This window comes from Trichoderma citrinoviride (genome assembly GCF_003025115.1).
Source record: "Trichoderma citrinoviride strain TUCIM 6016 unplaced genomic scaffold BBK36scaffold_3, whole genome shotgun sequence".
NCBI lineage: Eukaryota > Fungi > Ascomycota > Sordariomycetes > Hypocreales > Hypocreaceae > Trichoderma > Trichoderma citrinoviride.
Window position 1 is genome coordinate 1,718,032 of NW_020194711.1, and position 13,481 is coordinate 1,731,512.

Genomic DNA, 13,481 nt, shown 5'->3' on the forward strand with positions numbered 1-13,481 from the left:
ACCGGCCGGGAGGCTATCTCGACGACAAACCTCTCTCTTCTCGTCTCTTTCTTTCAGGTTCAGCTGATTAAAGGACAACGGGCTTTTTTAAAATCATGATTTTATTGTTATGAGCTTGTCTGTGGAAGCAGTGGATCACTATCGCTCAGCCTCTCTTCATCCTTGTCCCGAGCTTTTGCGCGCCAGTGAGACCGGAGGCACGTCCTTCCGGGCAGATTCGGGCCTGGGGGTTTGGCCACCCGATGCCGTAACAGTTATTGAACCGGCGCTCCTTGTTTCCGATCAGTAGCTGGAGAGGACCTTGAACTCCTTATTGTGACGTCCATGCTCTTCTAGAAACGAAATACCTCTTAATCACATTACGATCTATTTCTTTAATCCAAGACACATCTGAAGAAACACAATTCGGAGACAAGAATCCCAGCGCAACTTGTTCTGAGTGCCGAGACGACAAAAACCAGCCCGTCATCGAAACCCGCTCAAAAAACGGCACAGTCTCCACTTTCCAAAAGCGACCCGTCTTGTGGCTCATCAGAAATAACCTTAAGATCCAAGTCGTTTCCGGCAGTCTCTGAACTCGTGATCCATTCTCACATCTTTGACTTGGACTCCAAAACCCGGGATTTTTGATTCTTTTGAGGTTATGCTGCAACGCTGGTTCTCGCGCTGCGCGATCCGTCCCTGTTGTTCTGTTTTCTTGGTCGGGGTGACGGGTGGAAGGAACCAAGGTCTTGCTTGTCTTGCTTGAAAGAGAGGGAGAGAGAGTTGAAGCTGGGAGACAAGACCGTTTGACCAAGTTCAATTACTTGAATATTCACCTTACGCACTGATCTCGGCATCTCATATCTCACCACAACCCCGTTGTCCTGTTATACGTGGACCGTGGCGGCAGCGAAGAGAAAAGGGGGAGGGTTCGTCACGCTGGACGGCTGTCAGACTGGACGATTTCCACCACTCTCACGATCAATCTCACAGAGGGAGCCAAAATGGACAGGATAACACCCGAGACTGAGGGCGCCGTTGTCGCAGAAGATGCAGCCGCTCGCCAGACACCATCATCATCACGCATGAATCCCTTCAGAAAGACCGCCGACAGCAAGGTCCAGAGCGCACAGGTCGCAGCCGGCGTGCTGTTTGCGCAGGGCGATGATGGCGGCGGACGCGGCAGAGATGCTGCTTCAGTCATGACCGCGCCGAATGGAAGCGGCGCAAGGGAGACGGGGCTGGCGAGGCTGAGGCATGTGCTCATGACGTTTGGCAAGTTTGTCGGGCCTGGCTTCATGGTGTCCGTTGCATATAGTAAGTCAACGATAAAAGAGAACTGACAAGGCGCTTGAACTCGATGGCTAATTCTTCCCTCCTCTTTACGCAGTCGATCCCGGCAACTACTCTACCGACATCGCCGCAGGCTCCTCGTACCGCTTCAAGCTCCTCTTCGTCGTCCTGCTCAGCAACCTCTTCGCCATCCTGCTCCAGAGCCTGGCCATCCAGCTGGGCACCGTCACGGGGCTGGATCTGGCGTCGGCGTGCCGCGCCTACCTGCCGCGATGGCTCAATTACTTTCTCTACGCGCTGGCCGAAGTTGCCATTATCGCTACTGATATTGCCGAGGTATGCCTCTAACTTGTCTCATCGACCTATCTATTCAAGAGCCAATCGTGTATTGACCAGTTTGCAGGTCATTGGCACGGCCATTGCGCTCAACCTCCTCATCCCCAAGCTGCCCCTCGTCGCCGGCTGCGCCCTCTCCATCCTCGACGTCATGGCCATCCTCGTCTTCTACCGCCCCGACGGCTCCATGAAGGGCCTCCGCGTCTTCGAGTTCTTCGTCTTGCTGCTGGTCCTCGGCGTCGTCATCTGCTTCTGCATCCAGCTCTCCCTCATCAAGCACACCAGCGTCGGCGAGGTCCTCAAGGGCTACATCCCCTCCGGCGCCATCGTGCAGTCCAACGGCCTCTACCAGGCCTGCGGCATCCTCGGCGCCACCGTCATGCCGCACAGCCTGTACCTGGGCTCCGGCATCGTCATGCCCCGGCTCAAGGACTACGACGAGAAGCACGGCCTCATGCCGTCCCCGGAGCAGCCCGTGTCGGCCGCCTCGTCCACCATCGACGGGAGCTACGATAAGGTCGTCTACATCCCCTCCCTCCAGGCCATCCGGCACTGCCTCAAGTACTCCGTCACCGAGCTGGCGCTGTCGCTCTTCACCTTTGCCCTCTTCGTCAACTCGTCCATCCTCATCGTCGCCGGCGCCTCGCTCTACGGCAACCCGGACGCCCTCGACACCGACATCTTCGGCATCCACAAGCTGCTCTCCCGGAGCATCTCGTCCGGCGCCGGCACCATCTTCGCCCTGGCCCTGCTCCTGTCGGGCGTCTCCGCCGGCATCGTGTGCACCATTGCCGGCCAGATGGTCAGCGAGGGCGCCCTGCGCTGGAAGATGAAGCCCTGGCTGCGGCGCCTCTGCACGCGCTCCCTCAGCATCACCCCGTCCATCATCATTGCCGGCGCCGTCGGGCAGAGGGGGCTCGACACGGCCCTCAACGCCTCGCAGGTCGTGCTCAGCACCGTGCTGCCGTTCGTCACGTTCCCGCTCATCTACTTTACCGCCCGGAGCAGATACATGACGGTGCGGCCCGGCCGAGCGCGGCTGCACGTCGAGTCGAGGGAACAAGAAGAAGACGGCCGGCCAGGCGACGAGCCGGGAACCGACATGTCCAACGGCTGGGTGCTCATCATCGTCAGCGCCCTCGTCTGGCTGCTCATTGCGGTGATGAATGTTGCCAACCTGGTGCTGTTGGGGCTGGGCAATGCATGATGTTTTCAATGACAACCATCTTTTCTCGTTTCTGTTATCCTCTTGATTGGCCTCTTATTGTACAAGGCATGCTGCATGGCGCTACGCTGCAGGGACTAGACTTAGACCTCGGTTCTGCTAATAAGATCGACGAGTGTGGAGGTTTTGAACGAGATGGGCGTGGCTGTATTACGAGCTGTATGCGAGATACCTTGGAAATACCAGAGCAGCAGTACTCGTGTATATAAACTAGATGTATTCGTTATCTCACCAATTCTTGGTTTTGGGACTTCATTGCCAATGTTCCAGCTTCCATGTGATAATGACAGCCCCGTGTCACAATGAAGCCATCACGCATCACCACCGGTATCGCAGCAACTTCCACAGCCTTTCTAATCGGGACAATTATCCGGTCTCAGGAAATATCACATCAAGTCACATCTCGCAAGCTTTTTAATAGCAAAACACGACAAACAGAGAAGAAAAGACAACGCAAAGGAGGCCAAAATCGTTCAACTGTCCAATGTTCAAGCCAAGCATTTAAAAAAAAGCGACGTCACTCGCTGCCCCCACCGCAAAAGCCCCCCGAATCAATCCAACCTCCAGCCCCGCGTTTTAAAATCGACAGGCCAAAGGGACCACCACCTCTCCCAGCTGTTTTATTCGCGTTATTCCCTTGCAAAAGCCCGCAAGAGCTGATCGTCGTTCGGTTCATGTCAATCGTTTTCTGATCTGAAGGAAGGGGCGGTGAAACTCCGAGGGACGAGTCACGCGCGGGAAACGAAACGAGTCCAAGCAGTGGCTGAGAAGATCATCAGGCGACAATTTCGACTTCGATTTGGGCTGGGAGAGCTGAAGAGCTGCCTCGTTGTTATTAGCCCAGCTGGGCGCTGCTGGTTTGCGACGACGTGGCGCTTCGCAGGTCGATTGGCTGAAGCGACACCATCGGCTGGAGAGTCGTGGTACTACAAGGACAAACGAGCTCGGCGGACCCTTGACTCGAGCTCCAGCTAAACGAGTACGACGAGAGAGAAAGGGCCTTGAGGGACAGCTTTCTGGAACCATCGCGGGGCAGCTCCAGAGTTGAGAGCATCGCCCGCTTGGCTTTATACACGGGCACATACCAACCCACGCTCAGCTCAGCCTCGCCTCTATCCAACAATGTTTCAACAAGTGCGGCGCCCCTCCATGCCTCCCCCCGCCTCTCCCTTGGAACGAGACAATGTTCTCTAACAAAGCTCTGCAGAAGAAGCCCTACTCGGCCGTCACGGTCACCATCGAGACCCTCACCTCCGAGGCCTACGAAGAAGACGACCTCAGCGGCATCCCCGACCTGGTCGAGGTCATCACCATCCAGGCCTCGGGCCCGACCGAGGCCGCGCGCGCCATCCGCAAGAAGCTCAAGTACGGCAACGTCCACCGCCAGCTGCGCGCCCTCGTCCTGCTCGACGGCCTGATCCAGAACGCCGGCCCGCGCTTCACGCGCACTTTCGCCGACGAGCCCCTGCTCGAGCGCCTGCGCGTCTGCGGCACCTCCGACCTCTCGGACCCCGAGGTCAGGAAGAAGTGCCGCGAGCTCTTCAGCAGCTGGTCGCAGTACGGGAACAAGCCCGGCCTCGAGAGGATCGCGCGCCTGCACAAGGAGCTGCCCAAGCGCAAGGTCACCGTCACGCAGGAGAGGTCGCGCGTCCTCAAGGAGACGGAGAACCCCTTTGGCGACGAGGAAGACGATGAGCCGGCTTCGCCCAAGTCCCCGACTCCTCCTGCTGCCGCCGGTCCATCGCACGGCCGCTCGTCTCACAGCCGCGGGTCGTCCATGGTCGATTCGTTCAAGCATCAGCAAGCCTCCTCTCTGTCTCTGTCCGGCGGTGGCGGCGGTAGCGGTAGCGGTAGCGGTTCCATATTTGGAGGGAGCTCGAGCTCCGACAAGAAGAAGCGCAGCAGCAAGACCAAGACCAAGCGGAAGCCCTTCAACCTGGAGGCGGAAAAGGAGCAGATGAAGTCCGTCATCGCAGAGTCTTCGCTGGCGGCGACGAACCTGCTCAACGTGCTGCAGACGATCAACCGCGAAAAGGAGCGCATCTCCGACAACAGCCTGGCCGTGGAGAGATTCGAGTCGTGCAAGATTCTTCGCAGGAAGGTGTTGCGCTTTGTAAGTTCTTCAGTACTCGATAACGTTCTTGTGATGGTTCGAAACTGATTCGAGAGCAAAGATTCATCACGTCGATCACGAACAGTGGCTGGGTCCCTTGCTCCACGCCAACGATGAGCTGGTCCACGCTCTCATGACCTTTGAGCAGCTCGACCAGTCCGTCGACGCCGACAGCGACTCTGACGACGAACTCGCAGAGCAGGCCCATCTCTACCGAAGTAAGCTGCATAACCTATCCCCCGCGTCATCCACAACCCCTTAGAAATCAGAACTGACCCAGTAACCCCCCGGTTATAGTGGCCGCTATCAAGGGCAAAGAAGAACTGGCCGCACGAGAGGCCACCTCCCCAACCCGGGCCGAGCACCCCGACATCGCCGGCCTGAGCATCACCTCGTCCCCGAAAGCCACCCCGCCGCCCCGGCCGGCGTCCAAGCCCGCGTTTTCGGCGCCCCCGATACCGCCGCCGCTGCCTTCGAACCCGCGGCCGAGCGCGCAGCCCAGGACCGGCTCGTATCTGTCTGACGAGGAGGATGACGATGATGATGACAATCCGTTTGCGGATAAGAACACAGTTGAGTAAAGTCACATTGTGTGGGGGGCTCTACAAGCTTTTGTATCTGCCTGTTTGTTTCGTTTTTTTTTTTCCCGCGCGAATGGCGTGTACATCTCCTTGATCTGTTGTTTTATATTGCCTACCTTACTCTTTGGATCCTCTTTGGATATCACTTATCTTCATATTTTTTCTTGGCCCTTGTTGGTTGACAATCTCTTTTTCTGAGAGGAATGTTGACAGGAGATGGATGCTTCAGTGATGAGGAGCTGGATAAATCTAACAGTCCATGTGGCCATGACATACCCTACTGCCTCTTTTTTTCCCACCAATATATATCCATTGCTCAAGTGTTTGATCGAGTCCCCGTCGAAAGAACCTTCAAAAAGGGCCGTCTCTCGTACTCCATCGCTCGGTTCAACTTGATGTGTCACGAGAGATAGGGGGGCCAGTTGCCTTTCCAACTGGTTCAGAATAAACCATGACAATTCAAGCAGGACGAAAACTACGCTTCACGATTGCCCCTGGTTATTGTTCCCATGTGGGATTGGCGTCTGAATATGCCAGAGAAGAGCTCCGGAGACGAACGATGCCATTCAATCACTGGGAACGTACATGAAAGCTATGAGAAGATAGATACTACAACCCCTCAGTGAATTTTGGGTTCTTACACCGGCGTTTCCTTCTAACGTGGCTACGCTTCTATTGTCGTTTCACTTGCTTTTCCACTCATTTTCCACAATCACTCTTTCGTATGGCCACTTTGTCTCCATCACGAAAGAGCAGGATAGTCTTCCCGTGTCACCATATCCATCTCGCCCAAGGCAATTTCCCGGACAAGTAACGTCGCATCATCCGATCAAACGCAAAGACAGAAAGTATTGCCGCTATTCAGAGAGGCGATAGACACAGTGGAACCACATCGCAACCAAATCCATTCTCACGGAAAACCAGTAAGAACACCAGTTTTCTCTTTACTCACACCCTCCTCCCCACGTAAAAGCTATGGCCAAATAAAGAGGGGAAACAAGATCCAGCCCTCAAGGTGCACGCTTCCTCCTTATTTGCCAAACCAAAATGGCAGAGCTCTCAACCAACAACACACGCCCCAGTCAATCATGACCACATACACATAAATTGTTGCTCGGAGACTTTGCACGGAAGCTAGTGTTATCGCCTGAGTGCAAGAGGCTTGTTTTCCACGTTTTCTCCCCCAGGTCTCTTCCTTGTTGCCAGAGACATTCCTCATCCATCAATGAGCGGTCTAAGACGTCCCCCAGGTTTGACACCCCGGCGTTTGCGTCGGCCGACGGTGTTGCTTCGACCGCAGAGCAAGACGGTCAGCAAAAGTCAAGGCCAGAGCCAGATGGGTGGCTTGCCTCCTTGTGGCGAGAACAGGACGCTAGCCATACCAGATCATCGCTCTCTGGGTTTATTTTTGGAAATGTCACCGTTAATACCCCGTACTCTGTGTCAAGAACGTCGAGCCGTTTTGCCTGGTGGCGGTCTCAAGACGTAAAGACAAAGGGGTGGCAAGCGTCACGATGTGTTTGGTCTGTATGCATGCTTTCGGAGCAGACATACAATCAATGGACTCAAACGATGCCCTAGGCAGTCACTGAAGGTTGACATCCACAGCCAGAATAGCGCCGGCTGCATGTTGAATGTAATGTTCCCGTAGCAAACAATCAAGCTTTGCCATTACCTTGGTCACAGGAAACGCTGAAAGCAAGTGAACCCCTCCAGTCTCTCACGCCTTCTCAATAGGTGGAAGGACTTTCAGTCCGAGGTCCCAAGAGAAGCGGTCCGCTTGATGTAGACCCCTGAAACTGGAAACGCAGAACACATTGGTTCTGTCATGTACTCCCGGACATGGGCGCACGTTCCGTTCACCCAAGAGGCCAGGACGGCTTTGGCCGCCGCCTCCCCGGACGGGAGAAGGAAGCTCAGGACAGAGAAGGGATCTAGCAATCATCATGAGCTCGTGGAAATCTTCAACCGTCTCCGGTACGCTGCATCCATCCTCCCTCGATCCCGATATCCAGGTGCCAGATGGGCGCTGTGAAACATAACAGTTGCCGGCGAACAAGGCGTCTCATGCTGCCACATGGTGTCGTGTGCTTCCCTCAGCAAGTCCGCATCGGAGTGTCCCCTTTCTGACGCTTTCGGAGGCGTGGGGGTGCTGCACGGAGTTGCCGGCACCCATAGCTGGCCTCTTTTGCTGGCCAAGGATAAGCCCGGAGCAGGCAGCTGCAAGGATGGCGATGTAGTCAGCATCTCATTGGGTTCCGGGGGGCTGGATGCTCGAGACACAAGTGGTTGAGGCGTCCAACGGCGCCCAGTGCCTCATGCTCATCTCGTGCACAAGCAGCCGATCTCTCTCTTCGTGAATCTGCTCGTAGTTCCTGCAAGAGTTCATCGGGCAGGCCCTGTTTCATGTTTCATTAAGCGACGAAATCAACCCTCTGATGAGTGGGTGGTGAGGGTTCCGCCTGCATGCTCTCGTAGCAAGCCGAGGAGCGTACGGAGTACTCCGGCATCAGCCGCCCATTCTGGGATCCCACTGACAATAGTAACAGCTGGCCGCTGTGTCCAGCCTAAACCATTGTCAGATACTTTACGATCCCGATGTGTTGCCCCGGCTTGTTCTAAGAATATCACAGTGCGCTAAAAACGAAAATGAAAAGGAAGATAGAATACTGTGCACGCACGGCGAGTTTTGTCCTGGCAGGTCGAGGTTAGCACTAGCTCGCATTTCAACATGTAGCCAACACTTACTCTATGGATCGGGTTGATGGTGTTGGTGGCGCCGGTTGGGCTCGACTGTCGAGGATTTCGTCCCTCACGGGCGTTTGCCAGGCATGCCTCTCAAGGCGAAATCGGATTATTATTCTTTGGAGTCACGGCGTAGCCAAGCAGCATCAATTCTTAGAATGCCACTTTCGCTACCGCTGGCTGGTCTATCGAGGTTCTGCAATGTTGCGAGAGTTCAGCCGGCCCGTTGCGAATCAGCATCATATCCCGGTCTCGCCGCCATGCGGTGACTGGGGTTGGCGTGATGGCCGGTCGATTGTTTCATCTGCCTCGTTTCAAGATCCAGGCGCTGTAGTGCGATGGATTCCTTGCATGCATAGCACCAGCCACTTTCAGAGCGCCATGCGTGTTGGCTGCAAGGTTCAATATGTGCGGCGCAGGACAGGCTCGTTCAAACCTGGCTCGTACGTACGGAGAGCGACTGCAGGTGTTCGGAGCAAGGCAGAGATGCGGTTCACACGCCAATCTGCGGTCCATTGGATGCGTCCTCGTCTTCGTCCAGCCCCAAGATCCCGTAACTGAAGAGTTGAAAGACGCTCGTCTGATTGGCAGTGTTGAGGAGACGAAAGTGAAGCTCTCAAAACGTTCCGACTGGTGAGATTTGCGGCAACTTGGACGTCAGTCCTGTTGGTCACGCGCTGTTCAGGTGACCACGCCCATTGTCCGTCAAATGGCAGTAACCAGCGCAACACTCCTTCCCCACGACTCTCTCTCGTGAGGGGTTGTGGCCAGCGAAACCATTTGCTCACATCGATCCACATACCTGAGCCCCTTCATCACCTCTGGGATGTACTCATTTCAACTTGCTCGTACTCAGGCAATGTCTCGTACCGTAGCTCCATGTATGTGTATGGATGTGCTGCTTCATTACATCATTGACGAGTCGAGACATGGATTGCTGACGTTGCAAAGCCCGATCTGGTCCAATTGCAGGACATACAGAAGCTGCATCTGGACAAACCGCCGGCTGCGAAGCTCTGCCAGGTTGAAAGCGCCGACGGAGAATCATTGCGAGTTGGTCGCCGTTGCGCTGCGGTGCAAGCCAGCAATGCAATGCCCTCGACGGATCACGGAAGCCAGTGGCCGATCATGGTGATCATACAATTACTAGTACTCAAGCGCTCGCCGGCATTGGCAACCAGGGGGTGGTGGAGGACAGGTTGTACCTACCCAATACCACCTGCTTCCACACGCCACGTTACCCATCGCTGGGGTCCGTCAGCCAGACAAGTCCGAAGCACGACGGTCGGGGCTCAAAGCTTCTCGAACACTGAGAGAAGAATGCTGGGTGCGCTCAAGCACGCTTGTGCAAACAAAGTACCTGGAGGCGGTACTTGTTCTCCGTCCTGCTCCGTGCAGCTCCGTCCTTGTGCGCTGCTAGTGCGGATGGAAAGCTGGAGTTAGTTAGGGGACGGGGAGCAAGGGGAGGTGGGAGATGGCATGGGGCTGGATGAAGCCTTGTCGCACTTGGCATCATCCCTAGTCGCTGGTGGCATGGACGGGCATGGGTAGATCCACGGCGGTGGAGCCAGCGTCGAGGAGACAGCCGAGAGAAATTCCAGAATCCTGCCACGTATGGCTAGAGCAATTTCCGCCAGGATGCATTGGCCATCGGCCTCTCCACGCAGCCAACCAGATGCACAGACTGCCAAAACGAAGCGGCTCTGTTCAGCGTTCCCCCTGGCTCGCAACGGCGACAACGGAGAGAAGGCCCAGGAAACGACGTTTGTGTTTCTCGAGCCGTTCGTTGGCTGAGGAGAGCTAATGACGGTGGGTGGAGTGTCATGCAAAGCCTTGCGGGAGAGCCGTTATTCTCTGGCCGTCTCATCGTTGCCTGGCGGCGTGACCCGTTTCTCCTGTCGCTATTGTCACGACGGGTGGCGTCCCAACAGCCTCTGTCTGTCGCCTGCAGGTCAAATGTTTGCTGCGAACCTCGAACGACTCGAGGAGGAGCGCTAGCAGTCGGTCAGCCAGTCGGTCGGTTTCGCGGCCTTGGGCTGATATGCACGAAGTTGCATCCGCCATAACATACGAGCAGCCTGTCCCAGAAACGACAACACTCGTCATGTTGCTGTCGACGCGGCCGAGGCATAAGGTACATATAATATAACCCCTGAAAGTTTATAACTCTTCTACTTCCGGGCCCACCGGTCTTAGGTATATACCTTAATAACAGTAGATGCCAGCTGGCATAGCGGCTAGTGCTAGCTAGTGCTAGCTGCAGCTAGCTGCAATTAACTAATTAAAAAAAATTTAACTAATATAATAAAAAATGCTATAATTAAATATTATATTTAATTTCTAATTTTCCTATTAGCTGCATTAAATTTTATTATAATTAGTAAATGTAATTTCTTATAATAAATAAACTAAAAAATCTTATTTATAAGAGATGCTATATTATAGTTTTTTTATACTATCTTTATTAAAAAATTACATTTTTTTTAATATATTAAATAGCTAGAATATTACCTTAAAATCAGACCTTATTAATGCTATTATATTAGCAGCTTCTTAATAAATTCTATAACTTAAATGCCTTAAGCAGTAGTAAGGCTAGTAGTATTACCTCCTTAGCTTTTAGCTTAATCTAGTTATATAACCTACTTAATATTATTAAGGCATACTATAATGCCTAGATTTAGGCTTAAAATACTATAATATAATTAGTTAATTTAACTAGACTTAGGTTAACTATTATTCTAGCTTTTATAAACAGTCTAACTATTCTTCTAGCTGCTAGTAACTTAATTAACCTTATTATAGCTAATAATATATTAATTAAACTTATTAATAATATATATATATATAATAACCTTAAATTTAATAGTAATAGTAATCTAACCTTTATTAACAGTCTAGCTAGCACTTAGATTATTAATAATATAGCTAGATTAGCTATTTTTCTAGCCTTTAGCAGTAACTAGAACTTCCTTTAAGCCTAGCTTATAATATAGCTTTCTTCTTCCTTTAATAACCTAGCGCTTAATTTAACCTTTAACCTAATATTTAATTTAACTTATAACTTAACTATTAACTTAACCTTTAACCTAACCCTTAGCCTAACCTTTAGCCTAATAATTAATCTAACTAATTTAACTAACTAATAGATTAATCCTAATATTAATACTAAAAATAAAAATAAAGATAATAATAATAAGGCCTTTAACCTACTATAAGAAATTAACCTTAATATACTAGCCTAGTGCTAGGCCTACTTTATAGCTAGCTTAATAAATTAGGCATTAAAGAGCCTAGCTATAATTTATAAAGACTAGATCTAGGCCTAGGCCTTATATAGCTATAAGATATTAATAACTTATATTATAGCTAAATTAGGCCTATTAAAGTAATAGGTGTATTATAGTCTTAGTTAGCTAGACTAGCTAGGTTATTATAATTCTAGTTAGCTTTTAGTTATTTTATATAATATTATAGCTACTATATAAAGCTAAATTTAAACACTATATAATATAAAGAGGTTTATAACCTTAAAGAAGCTTTAAGATTTAATTCTAGCTTTAAATTTCTATTTAAAGTATATAATTTAAATAGCTTTATATATATTTAGTAGTAAAAGGCAGCTTTAGCTATACTAAGTTATTCTTTTTAACTAATACTAGTAAAAATAGCTTACTTTTACTAATTATTAAGCATACCTTATAGCTATTAATTAAGTAAAATAGATCTAGACTAATAAAACCTAGGTAAATAGCCTTAGTATTAAGTGGCGTTTTATTATGCTTTTTAAAGGTATATAGTATTAGTTATTTTTCTATAAGAATTATATATAAATTTAACACTTTATAAGTAAAGATCTAAATAAATTTATAAAGCTATATAAGAAGGCATATAAGTAAATATTCTAGGCTTATTTTACTAAGCAGGTTAAAAGGCTATCTCTTATATAAGATAAGAAATAAAGCAAGATAAATTCTAATTCCTATTCTATATGCATTTTATTATTATTATAAGAATCTTAGCTTTTTAATTTAGACTTTAAAATCTAATAAAATAATACCCTAGTATATACCTTAAAAAAGATAAAGGAGTATATTAACTAAATATTTAATAGTGCTGATTAAATAGATTAGCTGCCTTATAGCGCTAATCTTAACCTAATTAAGCATATCTAGGTATAGATAAAGAGATAGATTAAAAAAAGCTGCTTAATTAGGCTTATAGGCTATGCCCTCTTTAAGGCTATAATTATAGCTTAGGATATAATTAAGGAGGACTTTTTACAGCAGCTGATTAATTTAATGCCTTAAAGAATAGCTGCTATTATTAAGGTATAGGGAGGCTATATAAAGTACTAGAGATATATAGGAAATACCTTAAAACCCCTGCTTTTTATATATAAAAATTAGTATTTATTACATCCTTTTATATATAGTATGTGACCTGCTGGTGCTTTAAGAACTGCTATAATTGGCCGATAGATCCCTGTAATATACCTGAGTTATAAACTTTTAGGGGTCGTATTGTAGTGACGCCGAGAGCTGCCAGCGTGGTCACCGTCCTCCACCCAGCGGGACATCTGGGTCCAAGTATCCCGTTCTGGCGATCCGGGAGCTGGGCTTGTACATTGCACAGTGACTACGCACTTGTTCGCACGCGCGGGCCGCTCCATCTTATCTCATTTAGGATGAGAGATGTGATCGATTCCATATGCTAACCGCCATGGCGGCACAGGTGAAACGTGCGCTGGGTCGTAGCGTGCAGCGCCCATTATTGCATCGCGTGCGCACCAGAAGGATCAACGATGCGATGGGCTGGAGGAGCAATTGCCTTGCCGCAACCCCAGACGGAATCGCGAACGTGTGAGATGAGGTGGTAACCCTCATTTCCGGCTACCCTTTGGCCATCGTGGCCCCATCGATTGACCCGAAAGAGATGCCCGCAGGTACTACAAATTACTACCCTCATATGGTGCGTCGCTCGGTGGTGCTGCGCCTCTGGCCGGCAGCGGTAGCATGACCTAACCGCATGCTGAATACTTACCTAGGATCGAATGGCATATTATTACGAGTACGGCTACCGAATCCCTTCCGTGTCTTCACCGTCGCCGCGCGTACGCATCGTTATGGCCTGTACGGAGCCCTTTCTCCTAGCAGCAACCACTCATTCTGGCCAATCTCAGGTCGTCTGGTCTCGATTATCCTGC

The 13,481-nt window shown here is 50.3% G+C and overlaps 2 protein-coding genes across 2 annotated transcripts; both read left to right on the forward strand.

Moving 5' to 3' along the window:
• Nucleotides 1-1,247: 1,247 nt before the first annotated feature.
• Nucleotides 1,248-2,818, forward strand: BBK36DRAFT_1111901 (natural resistance-associated macrophage protein; the record flags this gene model as incomplete). Its single annotated transcript, XM_024889747.1, has 3 exons — nucleotides 1,248-1,299; nucleotides 1,373-1,611; nucleotides 1,679-2,818. The coding sequence occupies 3 exons, from the start codon at nucleotides 1,248-1,250 to the stop codon at nucleotides 2,816-2,818; spliced, it is 1,431 nt and encodes a 476-aa protein (XP_024752251.1).
• Nucleotides 2,819-4,019: 1,201 nt separating this feature from the next.
• Nucleotides 4,020-5,331, forward strand: BBK36DRAFT_154937 (hypothetical protein; the record flags this gene model as incomplete). Its single annotated transcript, XM_024897632.1, has 3 exons — nucleotides 4,020-4,591; nucleotides 4,685-4,949; nucleotides 5,011-5,331. 3 exons carry the CDS (start codon nucleotides 4,020-4,022, stop codon nucleotides 5,209-5,211), a joined length of 1,038 nt encoding a protein of 345 aa, XP_024752252.1. The 3' UTR covers nucleotides 5,212-5,331.
• Between the last annotated feature and the right edge of the window lie 8,150 nt (nucleotides 5,332-13,481).